The 25330-nt window shown below is 35.8% G+C and overlaps 1 protein-coding gene across 1 annotated transcript in view; it reads right to left on the minus strand.

The window, feature by feature from the left end:
* LOC136027124 (exportin-7-like) overlaps positions 1-25330 on the minus strand; it is a gene marked incomplete in the record, with an annotated part of 197101 nt that overhangs the window by 21375 nt on the left and 150396 nt on the right. The window contains 2 exon segments of the mRNA XM_065704079.1: positions 8183-8310; positions 18596-18774. Coding sequence (XP_065560151.1) covers positions 8183-8310; positions 18596-18774 — 307 coding nt within the window.

The following is a 25330-nucleotide window of genomic DNA, read 5'->3' on the forward strand; positions in this document are numbered from 1 at the left end:
ACTTTAGTTGTTTAGAACACATATTAGTTATGCTTACTGTTTAGAACACCGGTCGTAAAAAAAACTGACTTTTGCTCTGTAATAAGGATATGATCCTATTCGCTTCAAGTTATGTTTAATCTAGTTTAATTTTTTTTTGTGGATTAAGTGCCAGATGAATAAACTGTTCAGATATTCCAAGGGTGTTAAGAAATTGTTCTACCATTGTTACATAGGATGAGTTAAAAGTTATCGCAGCTAAATAACTGTGAACCTCTGCATAGGATTCGAAGGGAGTTAGTTCTAGGCACTTTTTGATAATGTAACAATAAAATATCTGAAAAAAAAAACATGGCCATTAGATTGTAAAAGCCATTAACAGAATTCACTCTCGGACGCAGCTGTCGATACACAGTACTACTAGACGTACGGTCAGTACTGTCTCTGCTGCTCTCATACAGTAAAAACAATTCATAAAATTTCTTCGTAGTATTCTAGCTATGAAGCAGAACTGTGTCAAAAGCATCTAGAACTTTGTAACCTATGTATTATAAGAAAATGTTGTTTTTCGCAATTAATAGATTTTATTTTAAATATTATGTCATTTTATGACAAAAGGCACTAGATGTAGCAATTTCCTTTAAAGTGAGCCATTAAACGGCTCTCTATGATGTTTGAGTGTCCCGGTAGCTCTGGAGAAGAAAAATGAAAAAAAAGGTACTTCCGATGCAGATTTTACTATGTTGCAACCACGGTCCTGGTTTTTCAAGCCAATAGATTTTCCTTTTTGTTGAAGCCAAGGAACTGTAAGTATCCTGTATAGGGCTTTCGGCCAAGACAATTCTAATGGTGTACTTTGTGTTTCCATCCTACACTCTTTTTAGGGGTTTCAGGCTCTTTTTTTACCATAGGATGTGTTCATCTTTTACTAGGTTGCAGCTACCGCTGCAACCATGACTACTAATACTACCGCAATGACAATCAGCCTGAGATGTCAAGAGAAGACAAGAACTAAAACCCTATCCTCCTACTGCATACCTGCCTGGTGTTGATTATGTTTAACTCATTTTCAGCAGACCTGTACATTCTATTTAGATATACATTTTTACAAAGAGACATACAAATATTCTGTACAAAGAGCTAGCTCGTGTGTGCAGAGAGCACCAAACTACAAACAATTCGACAACATGGCCCAGTCAAACCATACGACACAAAACAACCATCCGAAAGACAGATGGAACAAAATAAAGAAGAAAAGACACAAAATAGAAAATGAAGCTAAATTGTAAAATATGAAATACAAAATACTTTATTCAAGTTTGCTAGGTTCATATTTAAACATGCTTTCGAAATATATTTTCAAAGGCTTGGCATATTGGAGTAAAATACGAAAACACGACCATACGTTCTTCAAGGATACCATACAACAATAACTAAAAAAGAGTAATGTCCCTAGCGGAGACACTGTTGTAAAAGTTTTATCTGCGTTTATTACAAAACAAAAGAATCCCTTGATCATGATATCCGGTTGAATCAACATTATACAGACAGGAAATAACTTATAAAAGACACACGAAAATTCCGTTGGCAGAGTCCCGAGTCCAATTTGTAGCTTAAAAAGAAAGAGGAATAAAACAAAGAGGAGCAACCAGCATCAATCAAAGAATAAAAAAACAGAATTTCTGGATTCTAGTCGTAGCCAACAGAGTATCTTCCCAGTTGGAACTAAAGCAGATCTATCATGCTAAAAGAATTAATGTAAATAACTCTATAATATTGATGGATTATATAATATTAACGGGCTTCCAAGATAGACTTCGGATAAAGAAAGAAAGATGGTTTCTGCGATGACGAAGGCAAGACAGCTTGAAGAATATATAGGCCTCGAGGGTCAAAATGTCACTTGCTGGAACTATGAATTTACTAAGCAAGCCCATTTTAAACTTTTAAAATATAATACCATTATTAAGCTGCGCATAATTAAAGGCACCATTACAACTTAGAACGGACAGAAATTATCCTAAACTACTCTCTCTTTATACAAAATATTTTAAACGCTGCTTTGAAAATTGAAAAGTCTCATAAATGCGTAAATGCTTTACTGTGTAAAATGATCAAGTCCAAGTTTTTAAAAGAAGAAGGTAAGTAGAACTCTCGAGACTACAAGGTATTAAAAAAAAAAAAAATTTTAACTAAAAGTAAGGAGCGACATTAAAACTTAAAACGAACAGAAATTACTCCGTATATGACAAGGGCTTTCCCTCCTTAACGCCCCGCCCTTTACGCCAAAGTTTGGCTCTTTCTCTTAACTCTACTTTTTAAAATAGTGAAAAACTTAAGCGTAAAGAGCGGGGCGTTGAGGAGGAAAAGCCCTATTCATATACGGAGTAATTTCTGTTCGTTTTAAGTTTTAATGTCGCTCCTTACTTTTAGTTAAAAAAAACTTTTTATTTATTTAATACCTTGTAGTCCCGAGAGTTCTACTTACCTTCTTCTTTTTAAATTAATTTGAAAAAATAAAACATTTTTTTAATTAATGAATTTTTTGATCTTGGCTCTCTGCACATAAATAATTAAAACGAAATTTGCATATTAATTTTTTTTAATCGGAAGATTGTGAGAAAGAAAAGGAGCAAGGGAGTAGTCCTAGTTGCCCTCCATTTTTTTTATTGCTTAAAAAGGCAACTAAAACTTTTAATTTCTTACGAACGTTAGTAAAAAATATACGTAACTTACGAATTAACTTGCGTGACGAACTTCCATATTCGTATTTTTTTATTGCGTATATGAGGGGGTTCACCCCCTCGTCAATACCTCGCTCTTTACACTAAAGCTTAAATTTTGTCCCAATTCCTTAAGAATGACCCCTGAATCACAAAGGCCGTAGAATAAATAGTTGAAATTACTAAAAATACTTTAGCGCATGGAGCGTGGTATTATGAGGAGGTAAACCCCTCATATGCGTAATAATTTCTGTTCGTTTTAAGTTTTAATGATGCTCCTTATTTTCAGTTGAAAAAAACTTTTCATATTTATTTTTTCATTGTTTTTTTTTTAAATAATGCTAGACAATCCTGCGCCCCCTTCATTGAAATTCTCTTCCCCCATGACAAATTTCTCCATGGAAAGATCCTCCCAAGTAACCCCCCCATCAACTTATCCCCCTCCCCCGGATCAAAAAAATACTCCTGAAAACGTCTGTACACTTCCCAATAGCCATTACTATATGTAAACACAGGTCAAAGTTCGTAACTTGCAGTCCCTCCCACGGGGACTGTGGGACATGGGACATAAGTTTTTTACTGTTTAATAAAATAGAATTGAGAGAAAGAGTAAAACTTTAGCGTAAAGAGCGGGGCGTTGAGAAGGGAACAGCCCCTTTCATACACGAAGTAATTTCTGTTCGTTTTAAGTTTTTAAGTCGCTCCTTATTTTCAGTTAAAAAAAACTATTTTTTTTTATTTAATTGTAGATAGGAGCTTGAAATTTCTACAATAGGGTTCTCTGATACGCTGAATCTGATGGTGTGATTTTCGTTAAGATTGTATGACTTTTAGGGGGTGTTTCCGCCCATTTTCTAAAATTAGGCAAATTTTCTCAGGCTCTTAACTTTTGATAAGTAAAACTAATCTTGATGAAACTTATATATTTAAAATCAGCATTAAAATGCGATTCTTTTGATGTAACTATTGGTATCAAAATTCCATTTTTTAGAGTTTCGGTTACTATTGAGCCAGGTCGCTCCTTACTACAGTTCGTTACCACGAACTGTTTGACCGTCAGACGGAAACTGTAGAGTTAGAATTGTAGAATTAGAATCACGCGCACAATTACAGGAGCAAACAGGAAAGATCCCAGGTAGAGTATGGGTATTTTATTAGGAGACTTTCACCTCCAAATTGGTAAAAATAGACATAGACGCTAACCTAGCTTAGATGAATTTGGGGTCTTAAAATGTGATTGTTTTACCAACAAAACAAACTTGTAGGCACAATAATCTAATTATAATCTATACGATCTTTGGTCATAAAATGCCTCATAAGTCAAAATGGTCCACACACGATTGTTACTGTTATTAATAGCAAACTCGCCAAACTGAGTCAAGGCTCAGACCACAAAGACCCATTAAACAATGGTGATATGGGTAACTTTATTGGTTGTGTTAATGTAATTCGAAGACTGGGATGATCGACACAGGATACTATGCTATATACGAGTGCTTTAACTGAAGATAAGCGTAAAGATCACATCTAGTAGCGTTTAAAGTTGAAATTTAGAAAGGACAATTCTCTTCCGGGTAGCTATGACGTTGATAAGCTCCAGGATGGAAACTTGATAAGAAGTTTCCATGAACAGTTAGATATAAAACTGGAGAGTTTGAAATTCGAAAACATTGAAAATGGGTGAGTTAATTTTAGGAAATAAGTTAAAAAAAGTAGCAGAGTATTCTGGGCGGGGGGGATAGGACAAATTAGAAATGCATCTAGGAATAATGGCGAAAACGGTTTTACCTTGGTAGAAAAGAAAAGTGGTTTCAGGGGTTATTAGAATCTTCTAGGTCATAGATTTTACAAGGATAAGAAGTGAAGTAAGAACAATATTACAATTGTCACATCTAAAGGTAGATCAAGACCTAAAAAAAGATTGGGAAAGTGTACAGGAGAGATGAGGAGAACAGTTGGGGAATTTCTAGAAAAAAGTCGTAGGAAATGATACAGGAAAAAAAATGACGAGAACTTCGAAAATTTAGAATCCGAGAAAGATTTATTTCGCACGAAAGACATAACAGTACCAATTTAAAATATAAGGTGTCAGGGGCTGATAGCGTGATAAATTACTTTTGGAATATGGTGGTTGAAAAATTCGGATTAGGATGCTGAAGATTATGTATACGGTACTTGAAAAAGGGGAAATACCTAAGGATATTAGGAAAACTTTAATTAGAACCTTTTATAGGAAAAGTAATAGGAGAAAGTACAGTTATTACAGAGGCTATTGCTTGATTTCTGTAGTAAGCAAATTACTTAGTATGATAACACATATTGACAAGGAAATGGTATAGATAAGATTTTAAGAGAAGAATACTATAGATTTAGGAAGGGGAGAGGACACGTAAACCAAAGTTTCACTCTTAGATTACTAAACCAGTTTAAACTATTGGCTCCCGACCGATTTTGGGCCATGCCCCACCTAGGCATTTCTGAAACCCCGATGTTCTCTCGTGATATATAAATTTAGTTGTTTAAAACTTTACACGTTGCCTATTCACCTGAAGGTGAAAACGCGTAAATAAAAGGCCAGTAACTCAATATATTTTTTGGGTCATCCTCTAAGCATATTTTATACCAATGAAAAGTATTGTCTGAATGCAACACCTTTTATACAATGTATGACGTCATTGCCATTCTATCATACACCTTTTTGCTCTGGAAATGCATGAATGTAACGTCATTTACCTGAAAATTGTTTTTTTTTCAAAAATAAGGCTCTAGCCTTCAGTACTGTCAGCTGAAGGGTACAAACCCTGCTCATGACCAACCAAAATATTGCCGTACCCCAACGGTGGGGCCTGTGTCCCACCCTGAGAATCACGGATCAAAACTATCAGATACCGCCTTTGTCCTCATTTTTACAGTATGAATAGACACATGATCCAGTAGATAGAAAAGCTTTGGCGTAGGTTCTTTCCTTGTATGGTATAACAGATAAGCAAATTGAAGTAATTAGTGCTATGTGGGACGATAATACTGCTGCTGTTAAATAGGAAAGAAGATTAGCAGTTGATTTGGTGCGGAATAAGTTGCGTCCTATCCTCATTTACATGAATTGTTTTGATAGAGTTTGTCCTAAGGAACATGATAGTCTATGAGAGAAAATGGTATCAAATGGGAAGGTACATATTTCCTGGACTTTGGTTATATAAATTAGTTGAGTGTTCTAGATAAAAATGTTAGCGCAATGAATAACTTTTTTAAGTATGCTGAGAGGTCAGGATTTAAGAACTGATTTTAAAATTAACAAAAAAGACCGAATCAATTAGACTGGGAATAAACGAAGGGTAAAAGGTGATGTTAGTTAGCGAGAAAACCAATTAAGAGGATAGCTTCATTTCCTTAGGTAGTATTATCTAACAAAAAAAGTGGGTGGAGTGAAGACGTAAAAAGGGAATAGCCAAGGTTCCGGGCTTTCACAGTGGAAAAAAGTTTGGAAGAATAAAAACCTCAGTCTGCGAACTGGGACTAGAATATTGGAAGAGAAAGCAATGATACTGGTCAAATATGATCTGAAACTTGGATGTTTTCGAAAGCAGAAGATGTGTTAAATGTTTTTCAGAGGGATTCTCTACGGATAGCTTTAGGTACTCGTTGGACTGACAAGTCAAATAATACAAGTCAAATAAACCTGTACAGAAAGTGTGGTTCCCACCATCAAGGGTAATAACAAATGAAAGTTTAAGATCGCTCGGCACGTTTTATAGGTAAACGATTAAAGACATGATATAGACATAGACGATTATAGATTTTGACAAAGATTGTACTTTTTGGCCAAGCATAATACAATTCGTTCCCAAAAGGAATAAGAAGAGATCATTAGAAATTATATAAAGGAAATTCAAACTACATGGGAAAGGCTAAAGTGAAGCTTGTAATGGATATGGGTGGATGGGAACGCAGAGAGCAGGGTTGGCCTTAGGTAGCTTGAAGATGCAATGAGTTGTCAATAGAAGTAGCAGCGGTTTATTTTATGTCAAAAACCTTTTTTCTGTCTATTTTTAATTCGCTTATAATAAGAAAACATTAATCACATAAAGCACAGCAATGTACCTGAGAAAGAAACAATTTACCACATGAAAATACCCCTCGGAACTAACACATGCCCTTCGACTGAGTGTGCTCTGAGAAAATGTTAGTTTTTTACAAGCCTCTTCGATATCTTACACTGGACGGCGTTAGTTTTAGTTTTGTTAAAGTGTTATTTTTTTTTTCAAGCCTCTTCAATATCTTACACTATGTGGGACATAATTGTGGCTCAGCAATGTAAAATACCAAAAAAAACCGGATAGTTATAGAGGCACCAACTTTCCATACTTCTTAAAATAGGCACTAAAAGGGGAAAAAATCATTGGATTAAGCTTCCTCTGTATTTTCCACAATGGCTCAATCTAATTATTTTGATGGAAAAGTTAACCCTAAAGGCTATTGCCGAAGGAATGAGGAGCTGACGCCTCAAAAAAAAAAAAAAAAAAAAAAAATAACAATTATTATAGTTTTCAAGTTGTGCAGCGTTTTCTGAAGAAAAATTATTTTAGAGGATGCCTCTACATCCCACTCGCCCTTCTGTGGAGACAAGGATATGAATGTAACCTTCCATTTAACACCCTATAGCTTTCTTTAATAATGTGGGGGTGTCATTCACTCAGTAGTAATCAGGAATATGTCTTCCAATGAGGACAATTAGGACGTACATTTAACCAATTCCAATAATAGAGGTATATTTCTGGGGAAGGATTTGAAGTAAAAAATGGATAAATTTCAGGCAAGAATTTTCTCGATTTTAAAGGGTTGAGTAAGTTCAGTTGGATATATTTCTCCGGTGATAAAGCCTCTCCCCCATATTTATGAAGGTATGCACATGATTTTAATATGACATTCCATCGTCGAAATCTTTAAAGAGGACTATCCCGTCTCTATTCAACAGCCATTCTTAACATTGAATCAAAATTTTCCTTCAGATAAGGACGGTTGGAGGGTACATTGCACCTCTCTTTAGACTGAGTTCAATGCTGAAGAAAGGAAAGAGTCAGCAATGCTACTTTTTTTTTAAATATGAGCATATAAATTGTTGAACGAAAAACAAGATAGTCGTAGCATTGATTCATGTCTTCCACATTCAATGGAATTATAGTTAGGTGTGTTACACCACTTCAAGGTTTATGATTAGCGATTCCTAGTTTAGCTTTCTAAATACCAATCAATTCATAAGAATCATTAAAAAACTTGAAATTGCGGATTATAACCCTTTGTGTAGCAAAAACCCCTAATACAATGTTCTGTACCGCCGTTTACGTCCATTCCATTTTCCATTTTCCGAGAGCTCTTATAAAATGATCTGAACGGCATATCTTCCTTGGTAAAACGAGAGTAAATGCAGAAAAATTGTAGTATAATAGAAAGGAATGAAAAACAGGAAAATACCGACTCACCGGTCTCGGTTTTTAGCCATAAGGTTGCTCTCAATGCCATCCATTAAATTTTCAAATCCCTGTGCCATAAGAGACTGCTTGTCAGGGGGTTGACTGCTAATAATTGTGTTCCGTAGCTGGGTAAAGTACTGAAAATAAATAAAAACTTAAGCGACTATTTTTCAGTTATTTAAAATTATGTCTTTTACCAAATGCGTTTCCTTATGTTTGTACGATCAAATTATAGTTTGACTACCACTACCACTATGGACTACCACTGAATATTTTTCGCCGGGAAACTGAATCACGTTTTCTTTTTCTTAGACCAGGTTTTTTTGACCGGGTTTTCATTTTACTTAGAAAGATTGAAAAACAAATTTTGTCAGATAAAGGTTAATACCCAATAAAACTCTATGCCCAATAAAACTTTATTCTGTCATACAAAACTTCAACAGATTTACGAAACCATGTAAATAAACTGGTAAGAGAGTTAATAATATATTGGGCACTTGTTATGCCTTGCACAGTGACATATGCTACTGAATAAAACGAATCACGTCCAAAAGTAATATTTTCAAAGCTTCTACTTTCGGATTATCGGTATCCCTAATACCCCACCTCGTTCGACCTAAATTATCCTATATCCAGGAGTCTTAGCTTGATTACAACCCTGACGTAATACATGTGAACAAACATAGAAATTGAAGCCCCTCCACCTTTCATTTTCAAATTTAATGTTCTTTTTCCCTTTATGAAGACAGGAGTAAAAAAATCAATCCAATTTTTCATATTTTAATATAATTTATAAAGCAAAAGCAAACACTAACCACACACGCCCCCCTCCCAAATGGCAGGGCATGGTGTAGATAAGGTAGAGGCAAATAGTCCACAAAAATAAACATAGTTTCTCCTCAAAACGGCACCAAAAAATACCTAACTACAAACGTACATGCCCTCTTACGACCGTCGAAATACTCCAAAAAATATCAACCAAAAAAAGCTCAACTCGCGTACAGAATGTGTGTATAATTTGCAGAGTTATGATGCTACTACTAACAACTTAGTGCAGCACCAAGTCGCCTGAGGCCAACACAACTGTCAACAATCCTCCTCCATCCGAATCTATTGAAAGCCCCCCTCTTTACACCCTTCCAACAAGTTCCTATTCCCGTTAAATTTTTCCTTACGGCATCTTCCCACCGCATTCGGGGACGACCTTCTTTTCCTTTGGCCCTTGACAGGTGGCTGACATGGACTATCTATGGCAATCTGTCATCCTTCATTCGAAGAACGTGTTGTAGTGATCTCAAAATTTCTCTCATTATAGCCCTAAAAAGCGGGATTGAACCTCGTTTTTTAGAGCTTACTGTTTGAGATAAGGTCAGTGTCAGGGGTACCCAAAAAATCAGTAGGCAATTTCTCTGAAAAAAATCTAGCAAATCTCCGCCGTCTGTCGGAGCGCCCGCGCTTTAAAATCATATGTGACCATTGTCATCACTAAACCTTCCAATATTCTGGTCTTGGTCCGCAGACTTATCTTCCTGCTCTTCCAAACTGTTTTCAACTGTAAAAAAAACACAGCAGGCCTTGGCAGTTCTACCTTTAACGTCTTTAATGCACCCATCGTCTTTACTAATAATGCTACCTAGGTAAGTGGGGTCAATCTTTTCATTACCCAGCATCACCTCTTTACCTTCAGTTATTCTGAGTCACAGGGACTTTGTCTTCTTCTTAAAAATTCAATCATTTTGCTAACATTTTCATCTGGGATGCTTATATCATCACCCAAATCTAGGTCAAGGAGAATTTTACTTCTCCAATTAATTCCGTGTTCGTGCATTGCCATTACTGTGCTCTTTACATAAAAATGATCCATATAACTGAAAAGGATGCAACCTACCTTAACTCCAGATTCAATAAAAAAAAACAGTTACTAACCAGATTTCCTACCGTAACTGCAACAATGTCATTCTCATACATAGCACTAATTGCTTTAATGTATTTACCTGGTATACTACACAAGGATCGAAACTTCGCTCAAGCTCTTCTATCACCTAAATCAAACGCTTCTTCATCATCTATAAACGCCGGACTAAAGGGGTTTGATTACTCAGGGACTTTTTATTTATTAATCCAAGAGTGAAAATGTGGTCGACGCACTCTCTACCCTTCCCAAAACCACACTGTTCTTCTATTAAAACTTTATCTACAGTATCTCCAAGGCTAAAAAGTATCATCAAACTAAGTTATTTGCTTACTATAGAAACCAAACAAATGCCTCTTAATTACTAAACTCACTATTGGGGGTTCCATTAGTTTTCCTAAAAATCACTAGCTATTTCCTTTTTTTCTAAAATCGTATTCATAATCTTGTCTAATTTATCTCTATACTCATAACCATCAAATTTAAAAACAAACCACCTGAGGTTTGGCTCATCACCTGAGCCGGATTATTTCTTAATTCCTTTAGTAGTGTAACTAATTCTTCTTCAAAAAGTAAATCTTCCTTCTCATCCAAAGTGTCACAAAATTTTTCATTCTTTTCTATATCTTTTCTTGTCACAGTTTAGCACATTCTCAAAATGTTCGAGCAATCTTCCTTTAACTCTTTCCTTATCATTAATTGTGGCCTCGTTCCTGTTTTTAACTGGGACAAGTCCAAATTGACTATTCCGTTTCAATTTATTAAGATGCTAGTACAACATTTTACTATTATGCCGTCTTCCTGCATCTCAGAGATCTTCGGCAATTCTATCCATGGCATTCGCTTCACAAATCCTTAAAACATATTTCAATACTTTCTCCACTTTTTTACATTCCTCTTATTTCCATATGATCTATCGCTCAAATAATTCTAGTAAAAGTCCCTCCTTTTCTCTATTAAACATTTTCTCTATAAAGCATTTTCACTATTATTCCTAGCCGCGTTTCTAACTTTCTTCCCTTAAACACCATCAACGACTTCACAAACTAATTTCCAAAAATTATTCCATCCATCGTCTGCATTGTCAAATATTACTCTCCAGTTTCATATGCAACTGTTCCTGGAAAGTTTCACTCAGATTCTCATCCTGCAGTCTACTAGCGTCTTAGCTTCCCAGAAAGTAGTTACCCATCCTAAATTTTAGCTTTAAATTAACCCTAGACACTACTATATGGTGATCCTTACTTTTCACATCCCCAACAGTATTCTACATGTCCTGGCATCATGTATCGGTACTGCCAGTCTTTGCCTTGCAATAACATAAGACCCTGCGCCAACAGGGCAACTGTTTCGAGACTAGAATAGCTAACCAATTGCCCACCGAACTGTTTTGTGACCATGGCCTTGAAGTAGAGTGGGCCCCACCCACGAGGCAATCCCTATGAGACTGGTTTCTAATCAGTCTAAAAATAGTTCCGTATGAGCCATCAGCAGTGGTCACAGTTGCGTTGCAGAGTGTTGCCCTACACATTTTCAGGACCTACCGCGTTGAAATTGTCCAATTATTTTGGATCTCAATGTATCAGACCAGGAGTTGAACGTAAAATTTGTAGGAGAAGCATGCAGAGCTGTACAACTGTAAACTTTCTGTAGACATCCTGTAAAATGCGAAAAATTTTCTATCTGTTCGAGACGGTTCTTTTGCTGCAAAGAGCAGACGAGACTTTGCATCTTTTCCAAGTAGGGGTGGACCCAATACTCCCTCTGAACCCTAAGAAACCTGCGGTACCCATAGTAGTCAATTAAAGTCTTCCTCATCGGAACTCAACATATTTAACCACACTGAACTGCTCAATTACATAAACACAATTGATCCACAACCACTCGCGTCCGTGCGCGGAGACAGGTTTCATTTTGGTTGTAAACTGGTCGTAACCCAGATGCAGATGAGAATAGTTTCCAACCGTTGTCTTGAAATATTTGCCCAGTTGGCGCTGGGCCTAATCAATAAGGTAGCTGTTTCATAATCATATGGATATCATGTTAATTTATGAGCCATTTTATAACTGTACTGGTTATAACTAGATTTATATAGCTGCAAAATTCCAGCAATCTGTAACCATTACTGTTTTCTTTTCCTACATCAAATTTACCTAGGATAGAATACCATCTATCCGTATTTCTACCGACCTGACATTAAAACCCCTTAATTTGAACATCATATTTTTACCTGAGAACCCTGTCTATTTGTTTCCGTAGCTGTATGTAAAATTTATCTGAGTCACTACTAACTCCGCCGGCCAGTTCTACAGGGTCATACACTACTATGACTGATACCCTGCACTTTTTAGTACTAAAACGAGCAACTAGCATTCTATCACTAATACCTTCCTAACCTAAACAAGACTTAGCAGCTTCTTGATTCGCCATGACCCTAACATGAGCCCAAGTTGATTAAAATCAACATGGTGGACTGTGATGAAAAACTTAGAGAATCATGGCTAATTGGTGTAAAGCCAAGACGGATAGTCTCAGTGAGAGGCAAAGCTGGCATAACCCTTTTTTAGAATTGTATGAGAATAATGTCATTTCACTAGTTAATAGATGGTCTATCATCCATCCTAGGGAAGAACTAAGGAACTTTTTGGTCCTAAAATGAGCAACTAGCATTCTATCATTAATACCTTCCCAACCTAAACAAGACTTTGCAGCTTCTTTATTCATCATGAGCCCTATTCCCTGCCTATGCACCCCATCCTTCCTGCCTTAGAAAATAAGATCTATATCACCTAATTTCATGTTTCATAGTAAGTTAGAATGAGCAAATTTTATCAAAACGCTAGACCTGTGATTTGAAATTAGTGATCTAATTAAATTTATAGGGTTTTCGTCACAATCCCATAATTATCCCATGAAATATATAGTCAAGCTGAATAAATTTTAGGGTACATTTTTTTTAAAGAAACAACGTAAACATACACCATTACAGGCATCGATGCAGCCCAAGCTAAATAATTTTTTGGGATTGAGGAGGCACAGCCAGATTTTTTTTTACAAAATAGTGTACACTGAACCGCTGTTGACATTGGGATAAGCAGGGCCTAATCCATCATTTTTCATAGAGAGGGGTGATGTTACCAGGGCTATCACAATATCGCCTACCATATCTAGTCGATTACTAAATGCAAGTAACACATGCCCTTGCCATAGCTTTAGGTCATAAAACAAAATAAAAGTAAATCATAAAATGAGAACAGTTGTTTGGTGATAATGTCTCACAAAAATGGTAAATCACTTTTTTGGGGATTTAGTTGAAACTATTCCGTTTTGGAATATCTTGTGAGTCCTTGCTAACCAGGATTACTATACTTCCAAGGCAAACCAATTCGAATTGATAAATACGCTCGAAATCACGGAGACAGGTGCAGTAAGAAGTTATCAAAGCAGGAATTCTAGCTGAATGCCTAAGCCAGGACACTATACTTACAAAAGGAAAAGGTCAAAAGGCTTTGGTTTGAAAGAATATTGGTTTGAGAACAAATGAATTCTTGCGTGATGCCCATGTTGCTTTTGAAAGTATTTTTTTACCACTTATCCCTTTTTATCCCTTGCAACAGTCAAATTTGCCCAAACAACAAGTATAGTAACACATGTCGATCGATTCTGAACACATGTCTATGGTCGACCAATCAAATTGAAGACTGAAAGAAGTTTTTCTTAATACGAAGCACGGAAGCTTGGAACAGCAGCTTCTCTTTACACAAGTAAATCACAGTCGCAGCAAGAGCTGCAACCTATTAAGGATTGAGTCACGACCCATAGTAACCAAAACTTCAAAAACATGCTTTGAATAGAACTGCAGCGAGAAAAAACTGCCATCTGTAGCCGTTTCAAAAATTGTAAGCATTATTTCGCGTAATTTTAATAGTAAAAGTTCCATGCGAAAATAAAGTTATGGGAAGGGGTGATCGTAATATAAATTTATAGTCAAGGGGTGATCGTATCGAGCCGATGGTAGTAGAAAGTTGGAAGAAGGCTCATTTGAAAGGATATTGCTATTTCTGGTGCCCTTTTTATGGAACGAGAGGTCTTGCCAGAGCAAAGTGAGGTTAGCTGCCATATTGCGTCACCAAACATCATTTTGACACAAAGAGAGTTAAAATACCACAGAATGAGAATTCTAAGATAGCCAATCAATTTTGTATGGTCTAAATCCTAAACATGACTTCTTATAAGTTCGCCTAAATAACTATATCGTAAACTCCCACATGACACTTTCTAGAGTACGAAGGCAAAAATGACGTCATTACTATCTCCATGCTCAAAAATCCATAACTGTAAGTTTAAAATCCTTCTCTTGTAAAACCCCATAGCTCTCTTAGTAAAGTAGCGGATTACGAAAGATAAACTAAAAAAGTCGTAGATTACGAAAGGTAACTTAAAAAAGGTCGCAGATTATGAAAGATAACTTAAAATAGTTGAAGATTACAAAAGATAACTTAAAAAAAGTCACATAAAGATAAACTCAAAAAAGTCGCAGATTACAACCAATAAGCCTAAAAAAGTCGCAGATTACGAAAGGTAACTTAAAAAGTCGCAGATTATGAAAAGTAACTTAAAAGATGTCACATATTACGAAACATAATTTTGAAAAAGCCGCAGGTTACGAAAGATAACTTTGAAAAAGTCGCAGATTACGAAAGATAAACTTAAAAAAGGTCACAGGTTACGAAAGGTAACTTAAAAAGTCGCAGATTACGAAACATAACTTTAAAAAAGTCGCAGATTACGAGAAATAAACTTAAAAAAACAGATTGCGAAATATAACTTAAAAAGAGTTCGCATGTTACAAAAGATAACTTTAAAAAGTCGGAGGTTACGATAGATAACTTCAAAAAAGTCGCAGATTACGAAAGATAACGTATACCTACTAAACTGGCTTAAATAAACTGACTCATGATATTTCTATTGTTTGTGAAATTCTAAAAATTAGCTCTTTAGCGACAGTATAAAGCTGACAAAAAAAAACAACAGCATCTTCTTTTAAAATTAAATACAAAAAAACAAGTTTTTTCAACTGAAAGTAAGGAGTGACATCAAAACTTAAAACGCACAGAAATTACTTCGTATATGAAAGAGGCTGCTTCCTCATCAACGCCCCGCTCTTTACGCTAAAGTTTTTTACTGTTTTAGAAAGAAGAATTGAGAGAAAGAGTCAAACTTTAGCGTAAAGAGCGGGGCGTTGATGAGGAAGCAGCCTCTTTCATATACGAAGTAATTTCTGTGCGTTTTAAGTTTTGATGTCACTCCTTACTTTCAGTTGAAAAAACTTGTTTTTTTGTTTTAATTTCTGAACGTTTTTGAATCAATGCATGTTTTGATTTTGGCTCTCCGCAGAGGAATAATCAAAACGAAATTTGAATATTTTTTTTTTTGGGGGGGGGGGGGGGCTAAATGGCTTTCTCATAATTTTGATCGAATGATTTTGAGAAAAAAAGAGCGGGGGCGAAGCCTAGTTGCCCTCCGATTTTTTGGTTAATTAAAAAGGCAACTAGAACTTTTAATTTTTTACGAATCTTTTTATTGGTAAAAGATTTACGTAGCTTATAAATTAGCTTACGTAAAGAACTTTTGTATTCTCATGTTTTTATTACATATATGAGGGGATTCGCCCCATCGTCAGTACCTCGCTCTTTACACTAAAGCTTAAATTTTATCCCAATTCATTAAGAATGACCCCTGAATCACAAAAGCCGTAGAATAAATAGTTGAAATTACTAAAAATACTTTAGCGTAAAGACCTAGGTATCATAAGGAGGTGAGCCCCTTATATGGGTAATAATTTCTGTTTGTTTTAAGTTTTATTGCTGTTCCTTACTTCCAGCTGAAAAAGCTTTTTCACATTTATTTTTTATTTTATTTTTTAAATAATGCTAGTAAATCCTGCTCTCCCTTCATGGAAGTTTTCTTTTCCCATGACAAATTCTCGATGGAAAGTTCCCCCAGCATATCCCCCTCTTCTCAACTCCTCCCCCCAACCAAAAAAATCCTCCTGAAAACGCCTGTATACTTCCCAATAACCATTACTATATGTAAGCACAGGTCAAAGTTTGTAACTTGTTGCCCCTCCCACGGGGACTGTGGGGGAGTAAGTCGTCCCCAAAGACATAGTTATAAGGTTTTTCGACTACGCTGAATAAAATGGCTATCTCAGAATTTTGATCCGTTGACTTTGGGAAAATAATTAGCGTGGGAGGGGGCCTAGGTGCCCTCCAATTTTTTTGGTCACTTAAAAAGGGCACTAGAACTTTTCATTTCCGTTAGAATGAGCCCTCTTGCAACATTCTAGGACAACTGGGTCGATACGATCACCCCTGGAAAAAAAAACAAAAACAAAAAAACAAAAAAAAACAAATAAACACGCATCCGTGATCTGCCTTCTGGCAAAAAATGCAAAATTCCACATTTTTGTAGATAGGAGCTTGAAACTTCTACAATAGGGTTCTCTGATACGCTGAATCTGATGGTGTGATTTTCGTTAAGATTCTATGACTTTTAGGGGGTGTTTCCCCCTATTTTCTGAAATAACGCAAATTTTCTCAGGCTCGTAACTTTTGATGGGTAAGACTAAACTTGATGAAACTTATATATTTAAAACCAGCATTAAAATGCGATTCTTTTTATATAGCTATTGGTATCAAAATTCCATTTTTTAGAGTTTTGGTTACTATTGAGCCGGGTCGCTCCTTACTACAGTTCGTTACCACGAACTGTTTGATCAGAAAATCCCATGGGTATCCTGCAGAAAATCAAAGACTAATTTAAAAGTTTCTCGTTAGTAATTTACCAGCAATAAAACGCTAGTTTTTAGAATTCAACGGATGTTAGAATATGCCACAGTTCAGTTAATCCAATTAATTTAGTTCTAAAAAAGCTAACGTAATAAGCTGACGCGTGATGTTTTCTGTACAGTACTAAAGACTAGCACTTCACTGAAAACTGAGCTTGCTTAGAGTTTTAAAGAACTATAATCGTATACAAGTCATCAATATCATGGTCAGTAAAAGACTTCTGAGAAACTTGTAAATTAGTCTTTTACTTTTTGCAATCTACTCATAGAATTTTTTGATCCTAACAGAAGATCCTGGTGCATTTAGATCGGTGTTGTGTTTCCAGCAAAATGCTAGTTTTTAAAATTCTACACATATTGAGAAACATTACGAGACAGTTTATTTAAGTAAATTTTGTAGATATATCTTCTATAATCTGTGAACTTTCGACTTCACTCTATACTTCTGTATGAAAAACTTGGTTAAAAAATAACATGATTAAAGATATAAAGACTCAAATTAAGCAGATTAATTTAGGGAAAAAATTAGTTCCATTAGCTTTTCAAGGCAAACTTTCGAAATTTAAGCTGTTCATTTCTGTTCCACAAGTGCGATGTTAAAATCAACGAAAAACATGCATAATTCATGTATAAATTTGCATTCTTGTTTTTACAATATGTGTGACTATACTGTGGCTTGGGCATGATTTTGTCTTCTCACTGAGCTAAGCATTGTCAGACAAAGATACTATTTATCACCTAAAATGCTTTAGTTTTCTAAGTCAGATTTTATGACAGGGGGAAAAATAACGTGCATATACACACAAGTTTGCAATATATATATATATATATATATATATATATATATATATATATATATATATATATATATATATATATATATATATATATGTACATAAATATATTAAACTTAGCTCAAACAACCTGCAAATCAAATATTTGTAATCTATTCGGTAGTATGACAAATCAGGAACGGCAATTGCCTCCCACCCATCCTTAGATTTTGAAAAATGTCTTGATTAAAAAAAAAGTCGCAAAAAATGCTAGCCACTCCCCAAATCTGTCGCAAATTGGCAGCCCTCCGGGAGACAAGGTTTGTTTAAAATCCCCTTTGAAAATTTATACTTTGGCTAGACTCAGGATGTAAAATCATAAAATCCCGTGTGATCAAAGTCTCTTTAAGTTGGCCGTAAATTTCCATAAATTGCCTGTATTTTAACCGAATGTTTGAAGGTAGTCTAAATCTTTGAAATGTCAAGGAGTATCTTACAGACGAAGAGTCCTAAAATTTCCTTCAAGTACTGGAGAGCAGTATCATAATAAAACTATAATACAAACTATCATAAATAAACATTTTTAAAGTTAAGTAACTGTGAATGGATCGACCACTTTTGACTACAGTTTTGTATAGCCACTAAAAAAAAAACAAAAAAAAAAAAAACAAACAAAAAGACTATAATACCAATCCAAATTTTGTTAAAAACTGAGAAGAAGGAAAACAACAATTTATTATTATGTCCCACAGAAAGGAATCTCAATTTTTCAAATCGGTATGGTAATTGTTGCAGCATCTCCGCTGATGTATGAACTAGACGTAAGATTCCCAAATATACTACAAAAAAGGATACAGTATATAAACATTCAAGAAAGAGGCACTTACATCTGAGTTCAAGAGGACAAGCCCAAGCAATGGCCGAGACATACTAAATTGGTTGCGACACTCTTCAAACATGATTATATTGAGAACAGTTGCAAGCAACTGTTGCAAGATCTCTGGTCGCTGCTCTAATATTGATAAAACGTTGGCACTGCTGGCAGATGTTACAGCACGCCGTTTCGCTGTAAAAGAAGGGAAAACTATACTAAAAAAGAAATATCAGAGCTTCGAAAATATACAACTGATTCCGGTTGGGAAATACACCAGATTGAATAGCTGACTTACAGCAATGGAACATATTTTAGATTTGACCCAACTTTTACTTATCTTAAAGCTTTTGCCAATGTAAAATGTATTTGTTTTTCTAATTTTGTTCAACCACAATGTACAAACACGCAATGAAAATGTGTTAATATAGCAGACATAATGTTAGGCAGAATAAATGACATAAATTCCGTTGAAACTCTATCGACTTTCGCTGAAGACAACCATCAAAATGTTTGTCCATAAAATAATTTATCCGTTATTTTTAAAACTAAATCATATATTTCGCGTCCTCTTAATTCTGATAAAGATAAGACCCTAGTTATTCATCAAAGAAAGGTATATCGAATAGTTTGCAATTACGGAAATTATAACGTCAGTAGGAGACATAAAAAGTAAGGAAAGTGTCTGCAGCAACACAAGAAAAGCACCAAAAGCAACACATCAAAACTTAGGAAAAACTGTAGAGCAAAACAAGAAAAGTATAAAAAAAGTTTTGAATTTGGACATTAGTTCGCTATCTTTTCATTCAGCACTGAACAGCCACATTCTTAAAAATCACATCTACTCTGACTTCCTGAGAAATTAGTTCTAATCAGCAATGACCTGATGACTAAACAAACCGTACACAAAGCAATTGAAACTTTAAATAAAATGTATCCTTGAATAAAGCCTTGGGCGAGTACACACTAAATAGAAACTTGGGCAAGTATAAAATAAACACCTTACATTTATATTTAATAGAAATGATTTGGTGCAACATAAAGTAAAATCAGAAGCCAATCAAAGTGAACTTGTAGACAAAAACATACAAACTTAGCTGCCAAAATAGTAAACATGGTTGCAAAATTTGCTGCAACCTAGAAAACAGCAAACCCTGGCCTCAGCAACCGCAAGTTTAATAGCACATTTTGAAAAAAAGTGTCTAGTCCCAATCCTTCTCAAACAGTTCGTGGTAACGAACTGTAATAAGGAGCGACCCGGCTCAATAGTAATCGAAACTCTAAAAACGGGATGTTGATACCAATATACACAGCAAAAAAATCGTATTTTTATGCTGACATTAAATATATAAGTTTCATCAAGTTTAGTCTTACCCATAAAAATCTACCAGCCTGAGAAAATTTGTCATATTTTCAAAAATGGGGAAGTACCTCTTAAAAGTAATAGAATCTAAATGAAAATCAAACCAGCGTATCAGAGAACCCTACTGTAGAGGGTTTAAGCTCCTATCTTGAAAAATGTGGAATTTTGTATTTTTCGCCAGGAGAGAGATCACGCATGCGTGTTTTTTTTCCAGGGGTGATTGTATCGACCCAGCGGTCCTAGAATGTCGCGAGAGGGCTCATTCTAACAGAAATAAAAAGTTCTAGTGCCCTTTTTAACTGAAAAAAATTGGAGGTCAACCAGCCCCCCCCCAAGCTCATTTTTCTCCAAAGTCATCGGATCACAATTTTAAGATAGCCATTTTGTCGAGAATAGTCAAAAATCTAACAAATATTTCTTTGAGGACGACTTAATTCCCCCAGTCCCCGGGAGAAGGGCTGCAAGTTAAGAATTTTGCCCTTTGTTTCCATATAGTATTGGTTATTGATGAAGTATACTGACGTTTTCAGGGGATATTTTATGATGGTGGGGAGGGAGGGGGGTTACGTGAGAGGATCTTTCCATGAAGGAATTTATCATGGGGGAAGAGAATTTCCAAGAAGGGGGCGCTAGATTTTCCAGCATTATTTAGAAAACAATGAGAAATTAAATAGAACCAAACGAGTTTTTTCAACTGAAAGTAAGGAGCAACATTAGAACTTACAACAAACAAAACATTACGCATTTGAGGTGGTTCATCCCCTCCTCAATACCTCGCTCTTTACGCTAAAGTATTTTTAGTAATTTTAAAACAGCCATTCATTCTAATTAAACGGCATTTATGGTCTAGAGGTCATTCTTAAAGAATTAGAATAAAATTCGAAATTTAGTATGAAAAGCAAGGTATTGACGAGGGAGCAAATCCCCCCCCCATATACCTAATAAAAATATACGAATACAGAAGTTCGTTGCGTAATTTAATTTGTAAATTACGCATGTTTATTACTAATGGAAACGTTCGTATATAAAGTTAAAAGTTCTAATGGCCTTTTTAAGAAACAAAAAAATTGGAGGGCAACAAGCCCCCCCCCCATTTTCCTCAAAATCAACCGATAGAAACCTCGAGATAGCCATTTAGCCCAAAAAAATTAATATGCAAATTTTGTTTGAATCATTCATGTACGGTGAGCTAAAATCAAAACCTTCATTCAAAAGGTTGAGAAATTAAACAAAAAAAAGTTTTTTAAATGAAAGTAAGGAGCCACATTAAAACTTAAAACGAACCGAAATTATTATGTATATGAAAGGGACTGTCCCCTCAACGCCCCGCTCTTTACACTAAAGTTTGACTCTTTCTCACAACTCTACTGTTTAAAACAATAAAGAATATTACTTTTTTTCTCGTCGCATTATATGGAAAAGAAATAAGCTTTGGAGGGGATTCATTCGATTTGGAATTAAATTTCAAACACCCTTTCTATGAGTCTAAAATGGCTAAAGGACAACCAGGCCTTCTCCTGTGCCCCTTTTTCCTACCAAACCCCTCAAGTAACCCCAAAGATAGCCAACTAAAAATTTTAGATGGCAATTTTGTTCCAAAATAGTGGGAAGACCCAAGAAATATGCCTCCAGGAATGACTTGACCCTTATAACACCTGGAACAAGGGCCATAGAAAATGTAAATAACCAAAAGTATAAACATAAATTTTATAATGAAAAGAGGGGCTAATTTGATATTGGGTGTGCAATTAGCATTAAGCTTTCAGGTATCGTTCTATCGTTCACAAGGTTGAACATCTCTAAGAGGGGGGGGGGGACAGGAGGTAATAAAATTGATCAAAGAACTTAATCTCTCTGATCAGTTTGAAACCCAGGTTAAAAAAAAAGAAAAAAGGTATCTACAATTTTTTAGGATTGGCTTGGAAGAACGAGCTGAAACTTCCAACAAGTGTTTTGGGGCCAGGTGAACCTCAAATTTTAACTTGGGGAAGATGTTATCTAAGGACAATATGGAGATCTAGGGAGTCAATATAGAATATTTGCAATACCTAGCACACGCTATAAGGGATAGTGGGGATACAGTTTGAATTTCAAGGCAGAGTAGAGAGAGGGCAAGGGGGCTTCAAATCAAAGAGTAAGGAGCAACCTGGCTCAATAGTAACCGAAACTCTAAAAACGGAATTTTGATACCAATAATCGTAACGAAAAGGTACGAGCCTGAGAAAATTTGCCTTATCTTAGAAAATAGGGGTAAATATCCCTTAAAAGTCATATAATCTTAATGAAAATCACACCATCAGATTCAGCGTATCAGAGAACCCTACACAGTAGAAGTTTCAAGCTCCTATCTACAAAAATGTGGAATTTTGTATTTTTTGCCAAAAGACAGATCACGAATGCGTGTTGATTTGTTGATTTGTTTTTTTTTATCCCAAGGGTAATCTTATCGACCCAGTGGCCCTAGAATGTCGCGAGAGGGCTCATTCTAACGGATATTTGAAGTAACCAAAAAATTGCATACTCCCCCGCTCCCTTTTTTTTCTCAAAATCGTCCGGTCAAAACTATGAGAAAGCCATTTAGCCAAAAAAAAAAAAATAATATGCAAGTTTCGTTTTAATTATTCATGTGCGGAGAGCCAAAATCAAAACATACATTAATTCAAAAACGTTCAGAAATTAAAAAAAACAATTTTTTTTACTGAAAGTAAGGAGCGACATTAAAACTTAAAACGAACAGAAATTACTCCGTATATGAAAGGGCCTGTTCCCTCCTCAACGCCCCATTCTTTACGCTAAAGTTTTTTACTGTTTTAAAAAGTAGAGTTGAGAGAAAGAGTCAAACTTTAGCGTAAAGAGTGGGGCGTTCAGGAGGGAACAGCCCCTTTCATATCCTTACTTTCAGTTAAAAAAACTTTTTTTCTTAAATTTAATCTCATGCACGAAGGAGGCTAAAATTATTCTCTCTAATTCACCTAAGCGATTTTAAATAGGAAACCCTACAAGAATTAAAAAATTTTAACGTCTGAGTAGCAATGCGAATCCAAAGACACTGTGTGGTAGGAGGTTAACTTTCAGTGAGAGTGCCAAGCGGACGGACCTAAATTTTTAAATTCAGGGTAGGAGGAGATGGAGAGAGAAGGCCTAAAAATATCTTTTCTACAATCTATCTAAACATACACAACAATCCTCTATAGGACCTACAATGCACTCACATTTAAGTTGAAAGGCAAATCAAAAGACAATATGTGGTGCCCGGAAATCAAAATAGCGTAACTGCAATACCATGGGAATGACCTTAAGGAATTGAAAACTTCGAGGAGTATTAGGGGGCGAGTGGACCTCACACCCTAACACGGAAGGAGAGAGCACACGAGAAGGGTCGAAAGATTTGGTACCTTATCTGTCCAAATCTTTTAGCACTACGAGCCCTGGTTGAACTAGAACCTTTTCCGGTGAAGTGGCGATCTAATATGGAGAAAAAACATTGGTACCAAGGTTATCAAAATGGGCATATCTTCACTCTCTCTGGAGCAGCTTAGGAGATTTAGTTGAAATTTTCAGGGAATTTTGGGGGACCGATTTGACTTGATAAGAGTTAAATCAATAAAAGCTATATATCCCAGGTGATCAAAACAGCATATCCGTGACATCTTAGGGATGACAAGGGGGACTGAGGTCAAATCGACAGAATCACTTATTGTTACGTCTTCTTGGTGTAAAGTTTTGAAGTCACTCTTTACTTTCATTTCGAACAAATTTAATGTGCGTGTTTAATTTTTGCAAGAGTTTAATATTATGTCTACGACTAAATTTAAAATGAAGGGTACTTCAACTCTCTTAGCCCCAGCTATTTATATTCGAGTTCAATTCAAAGAAAGAAAAAGAAAAAAATAGATCCCTGAAAAAGTACACTCTTTAAAATGTTTCTCTGGAAGAAGAGTCCTGGATGGCAGTAAAAAAATTTCAGGTAAATATTTAAACACTTTTAAAGGGGTATCTTCAAACCATCTTCTAATGGAGCCTCCTCCCTTTTCCCTTGCGTGACTTATTCTAAATGCATTTCTGCAAATAGTGGGAGGGTGAGAGGTGAATTCACCCCCGCCCCCTCTAATACATCTGAAACCCCTTTCGCTGAGAGCTAAGAAAATTTGAACTTAAAATTCACTTTAGAAGCTCCAAGTTGCTCCTCCCCCACCACCTATAGGGAGATCTACAGTTCTTTTCTTTGTTGCTTGTGGGAAACCAAGCAATACTGCACATGAATTAATGAAGACTCAAACTAATCAGCTCATTGAAAGGAAGTTTAAAGGCAGTTTTCCGTAAAAATCGTTTATTACGTAGGAACTACTTTGCATGGACTATTGTTTGTTTGATTTATTTTGATTATTTTGAGCTGACTTCATTTTGTTTTAAGAAGAATACGCCAACACACAGCGTAATAGCATCTGAAACAACGATGCTATATATCTGACTTTTTTATAGTTATGAATCGATAGACTATCTCGGGATTTTCACTCAGTACTATTTTGACTCTTTTCGGGCGGTAATCGTTGTTTGAACTACAAAATATCAGAAATTTTCAATTCTACAACTAGTTTGATATGACCACACTATTGAAAAAAAAAATCGTTCATGACTAATCTCATGAGAAATAGCGAATTTCTTATTGTGTTGCGAGAGCAACACTTTGGTTTTGTCCCGTTTTTTTTTTGTTTTTTTTTTTCCTATGCCGCCGATCTCAGCTTATTCCTGGAAACTGGTAAGGGTCTAACCTGTGCGGTTTTTACGGAAAGTGTGGACCTCAGGCCGGATTGATGAATATGACATTACATTTTGGAAAGCTCCGTAGAACTCTTGCCTGGGGCCAAAAAGGATGGTTTTTGCTTGTCCTCGAGCCAGAGCCTATGGTGTGCGAAGTGAAGTGGAGTTATATAGCCTATGTCAGAGAGGAGTATCTGAAGTTGTGCAGCCAAGCTTTCGTTTCATCAAACCATGTTTCTGCTTTCGAGTGGAAAGCTCCGTTCTAGCAGGCAAGCAGGCAGGCACCAGTTTCAAATTGAAGATGGACTAAAATCTATAAGTGTTAAATATATGCGGTAGTTCCCCGGCCCCACAGCCAATATATCTTCTTTGAGTGATAAATAGAAAAATTTACAGAAACAAAAAAGTGCGATTTTCCCACGGGTCCGAAAGTGCTGCCATCTATTGTTTCTAGCCATTTCTGTTCGTGATTTCAGCTGACTTTACCATTCTTTTTTTCTACTTGGGATTGCAATAGAGAAATGGTATCAGATATACCTCTTAAACTTTAAAAGTTCTCTCATTGCTAAAGAAATTAGAGCTTATCCTTTGCTCCTTTCTAAGTGGTGGTGTTAGAAAGTTGGCCTC

Source organism: Artemia franciscana, chromosome 5 (assembly GCF_032884065.1).
Source record: "Artemia franciscana chromosome 5, ASM3288406v1, whole genome shotgun sequence".
NCBI classification, from domain to species: Eukaryota; Metazoa; Arthropoda; class Branchiopoda; order Anostraca; family Artemiidae; genus Artemia; species Artemia franciscana.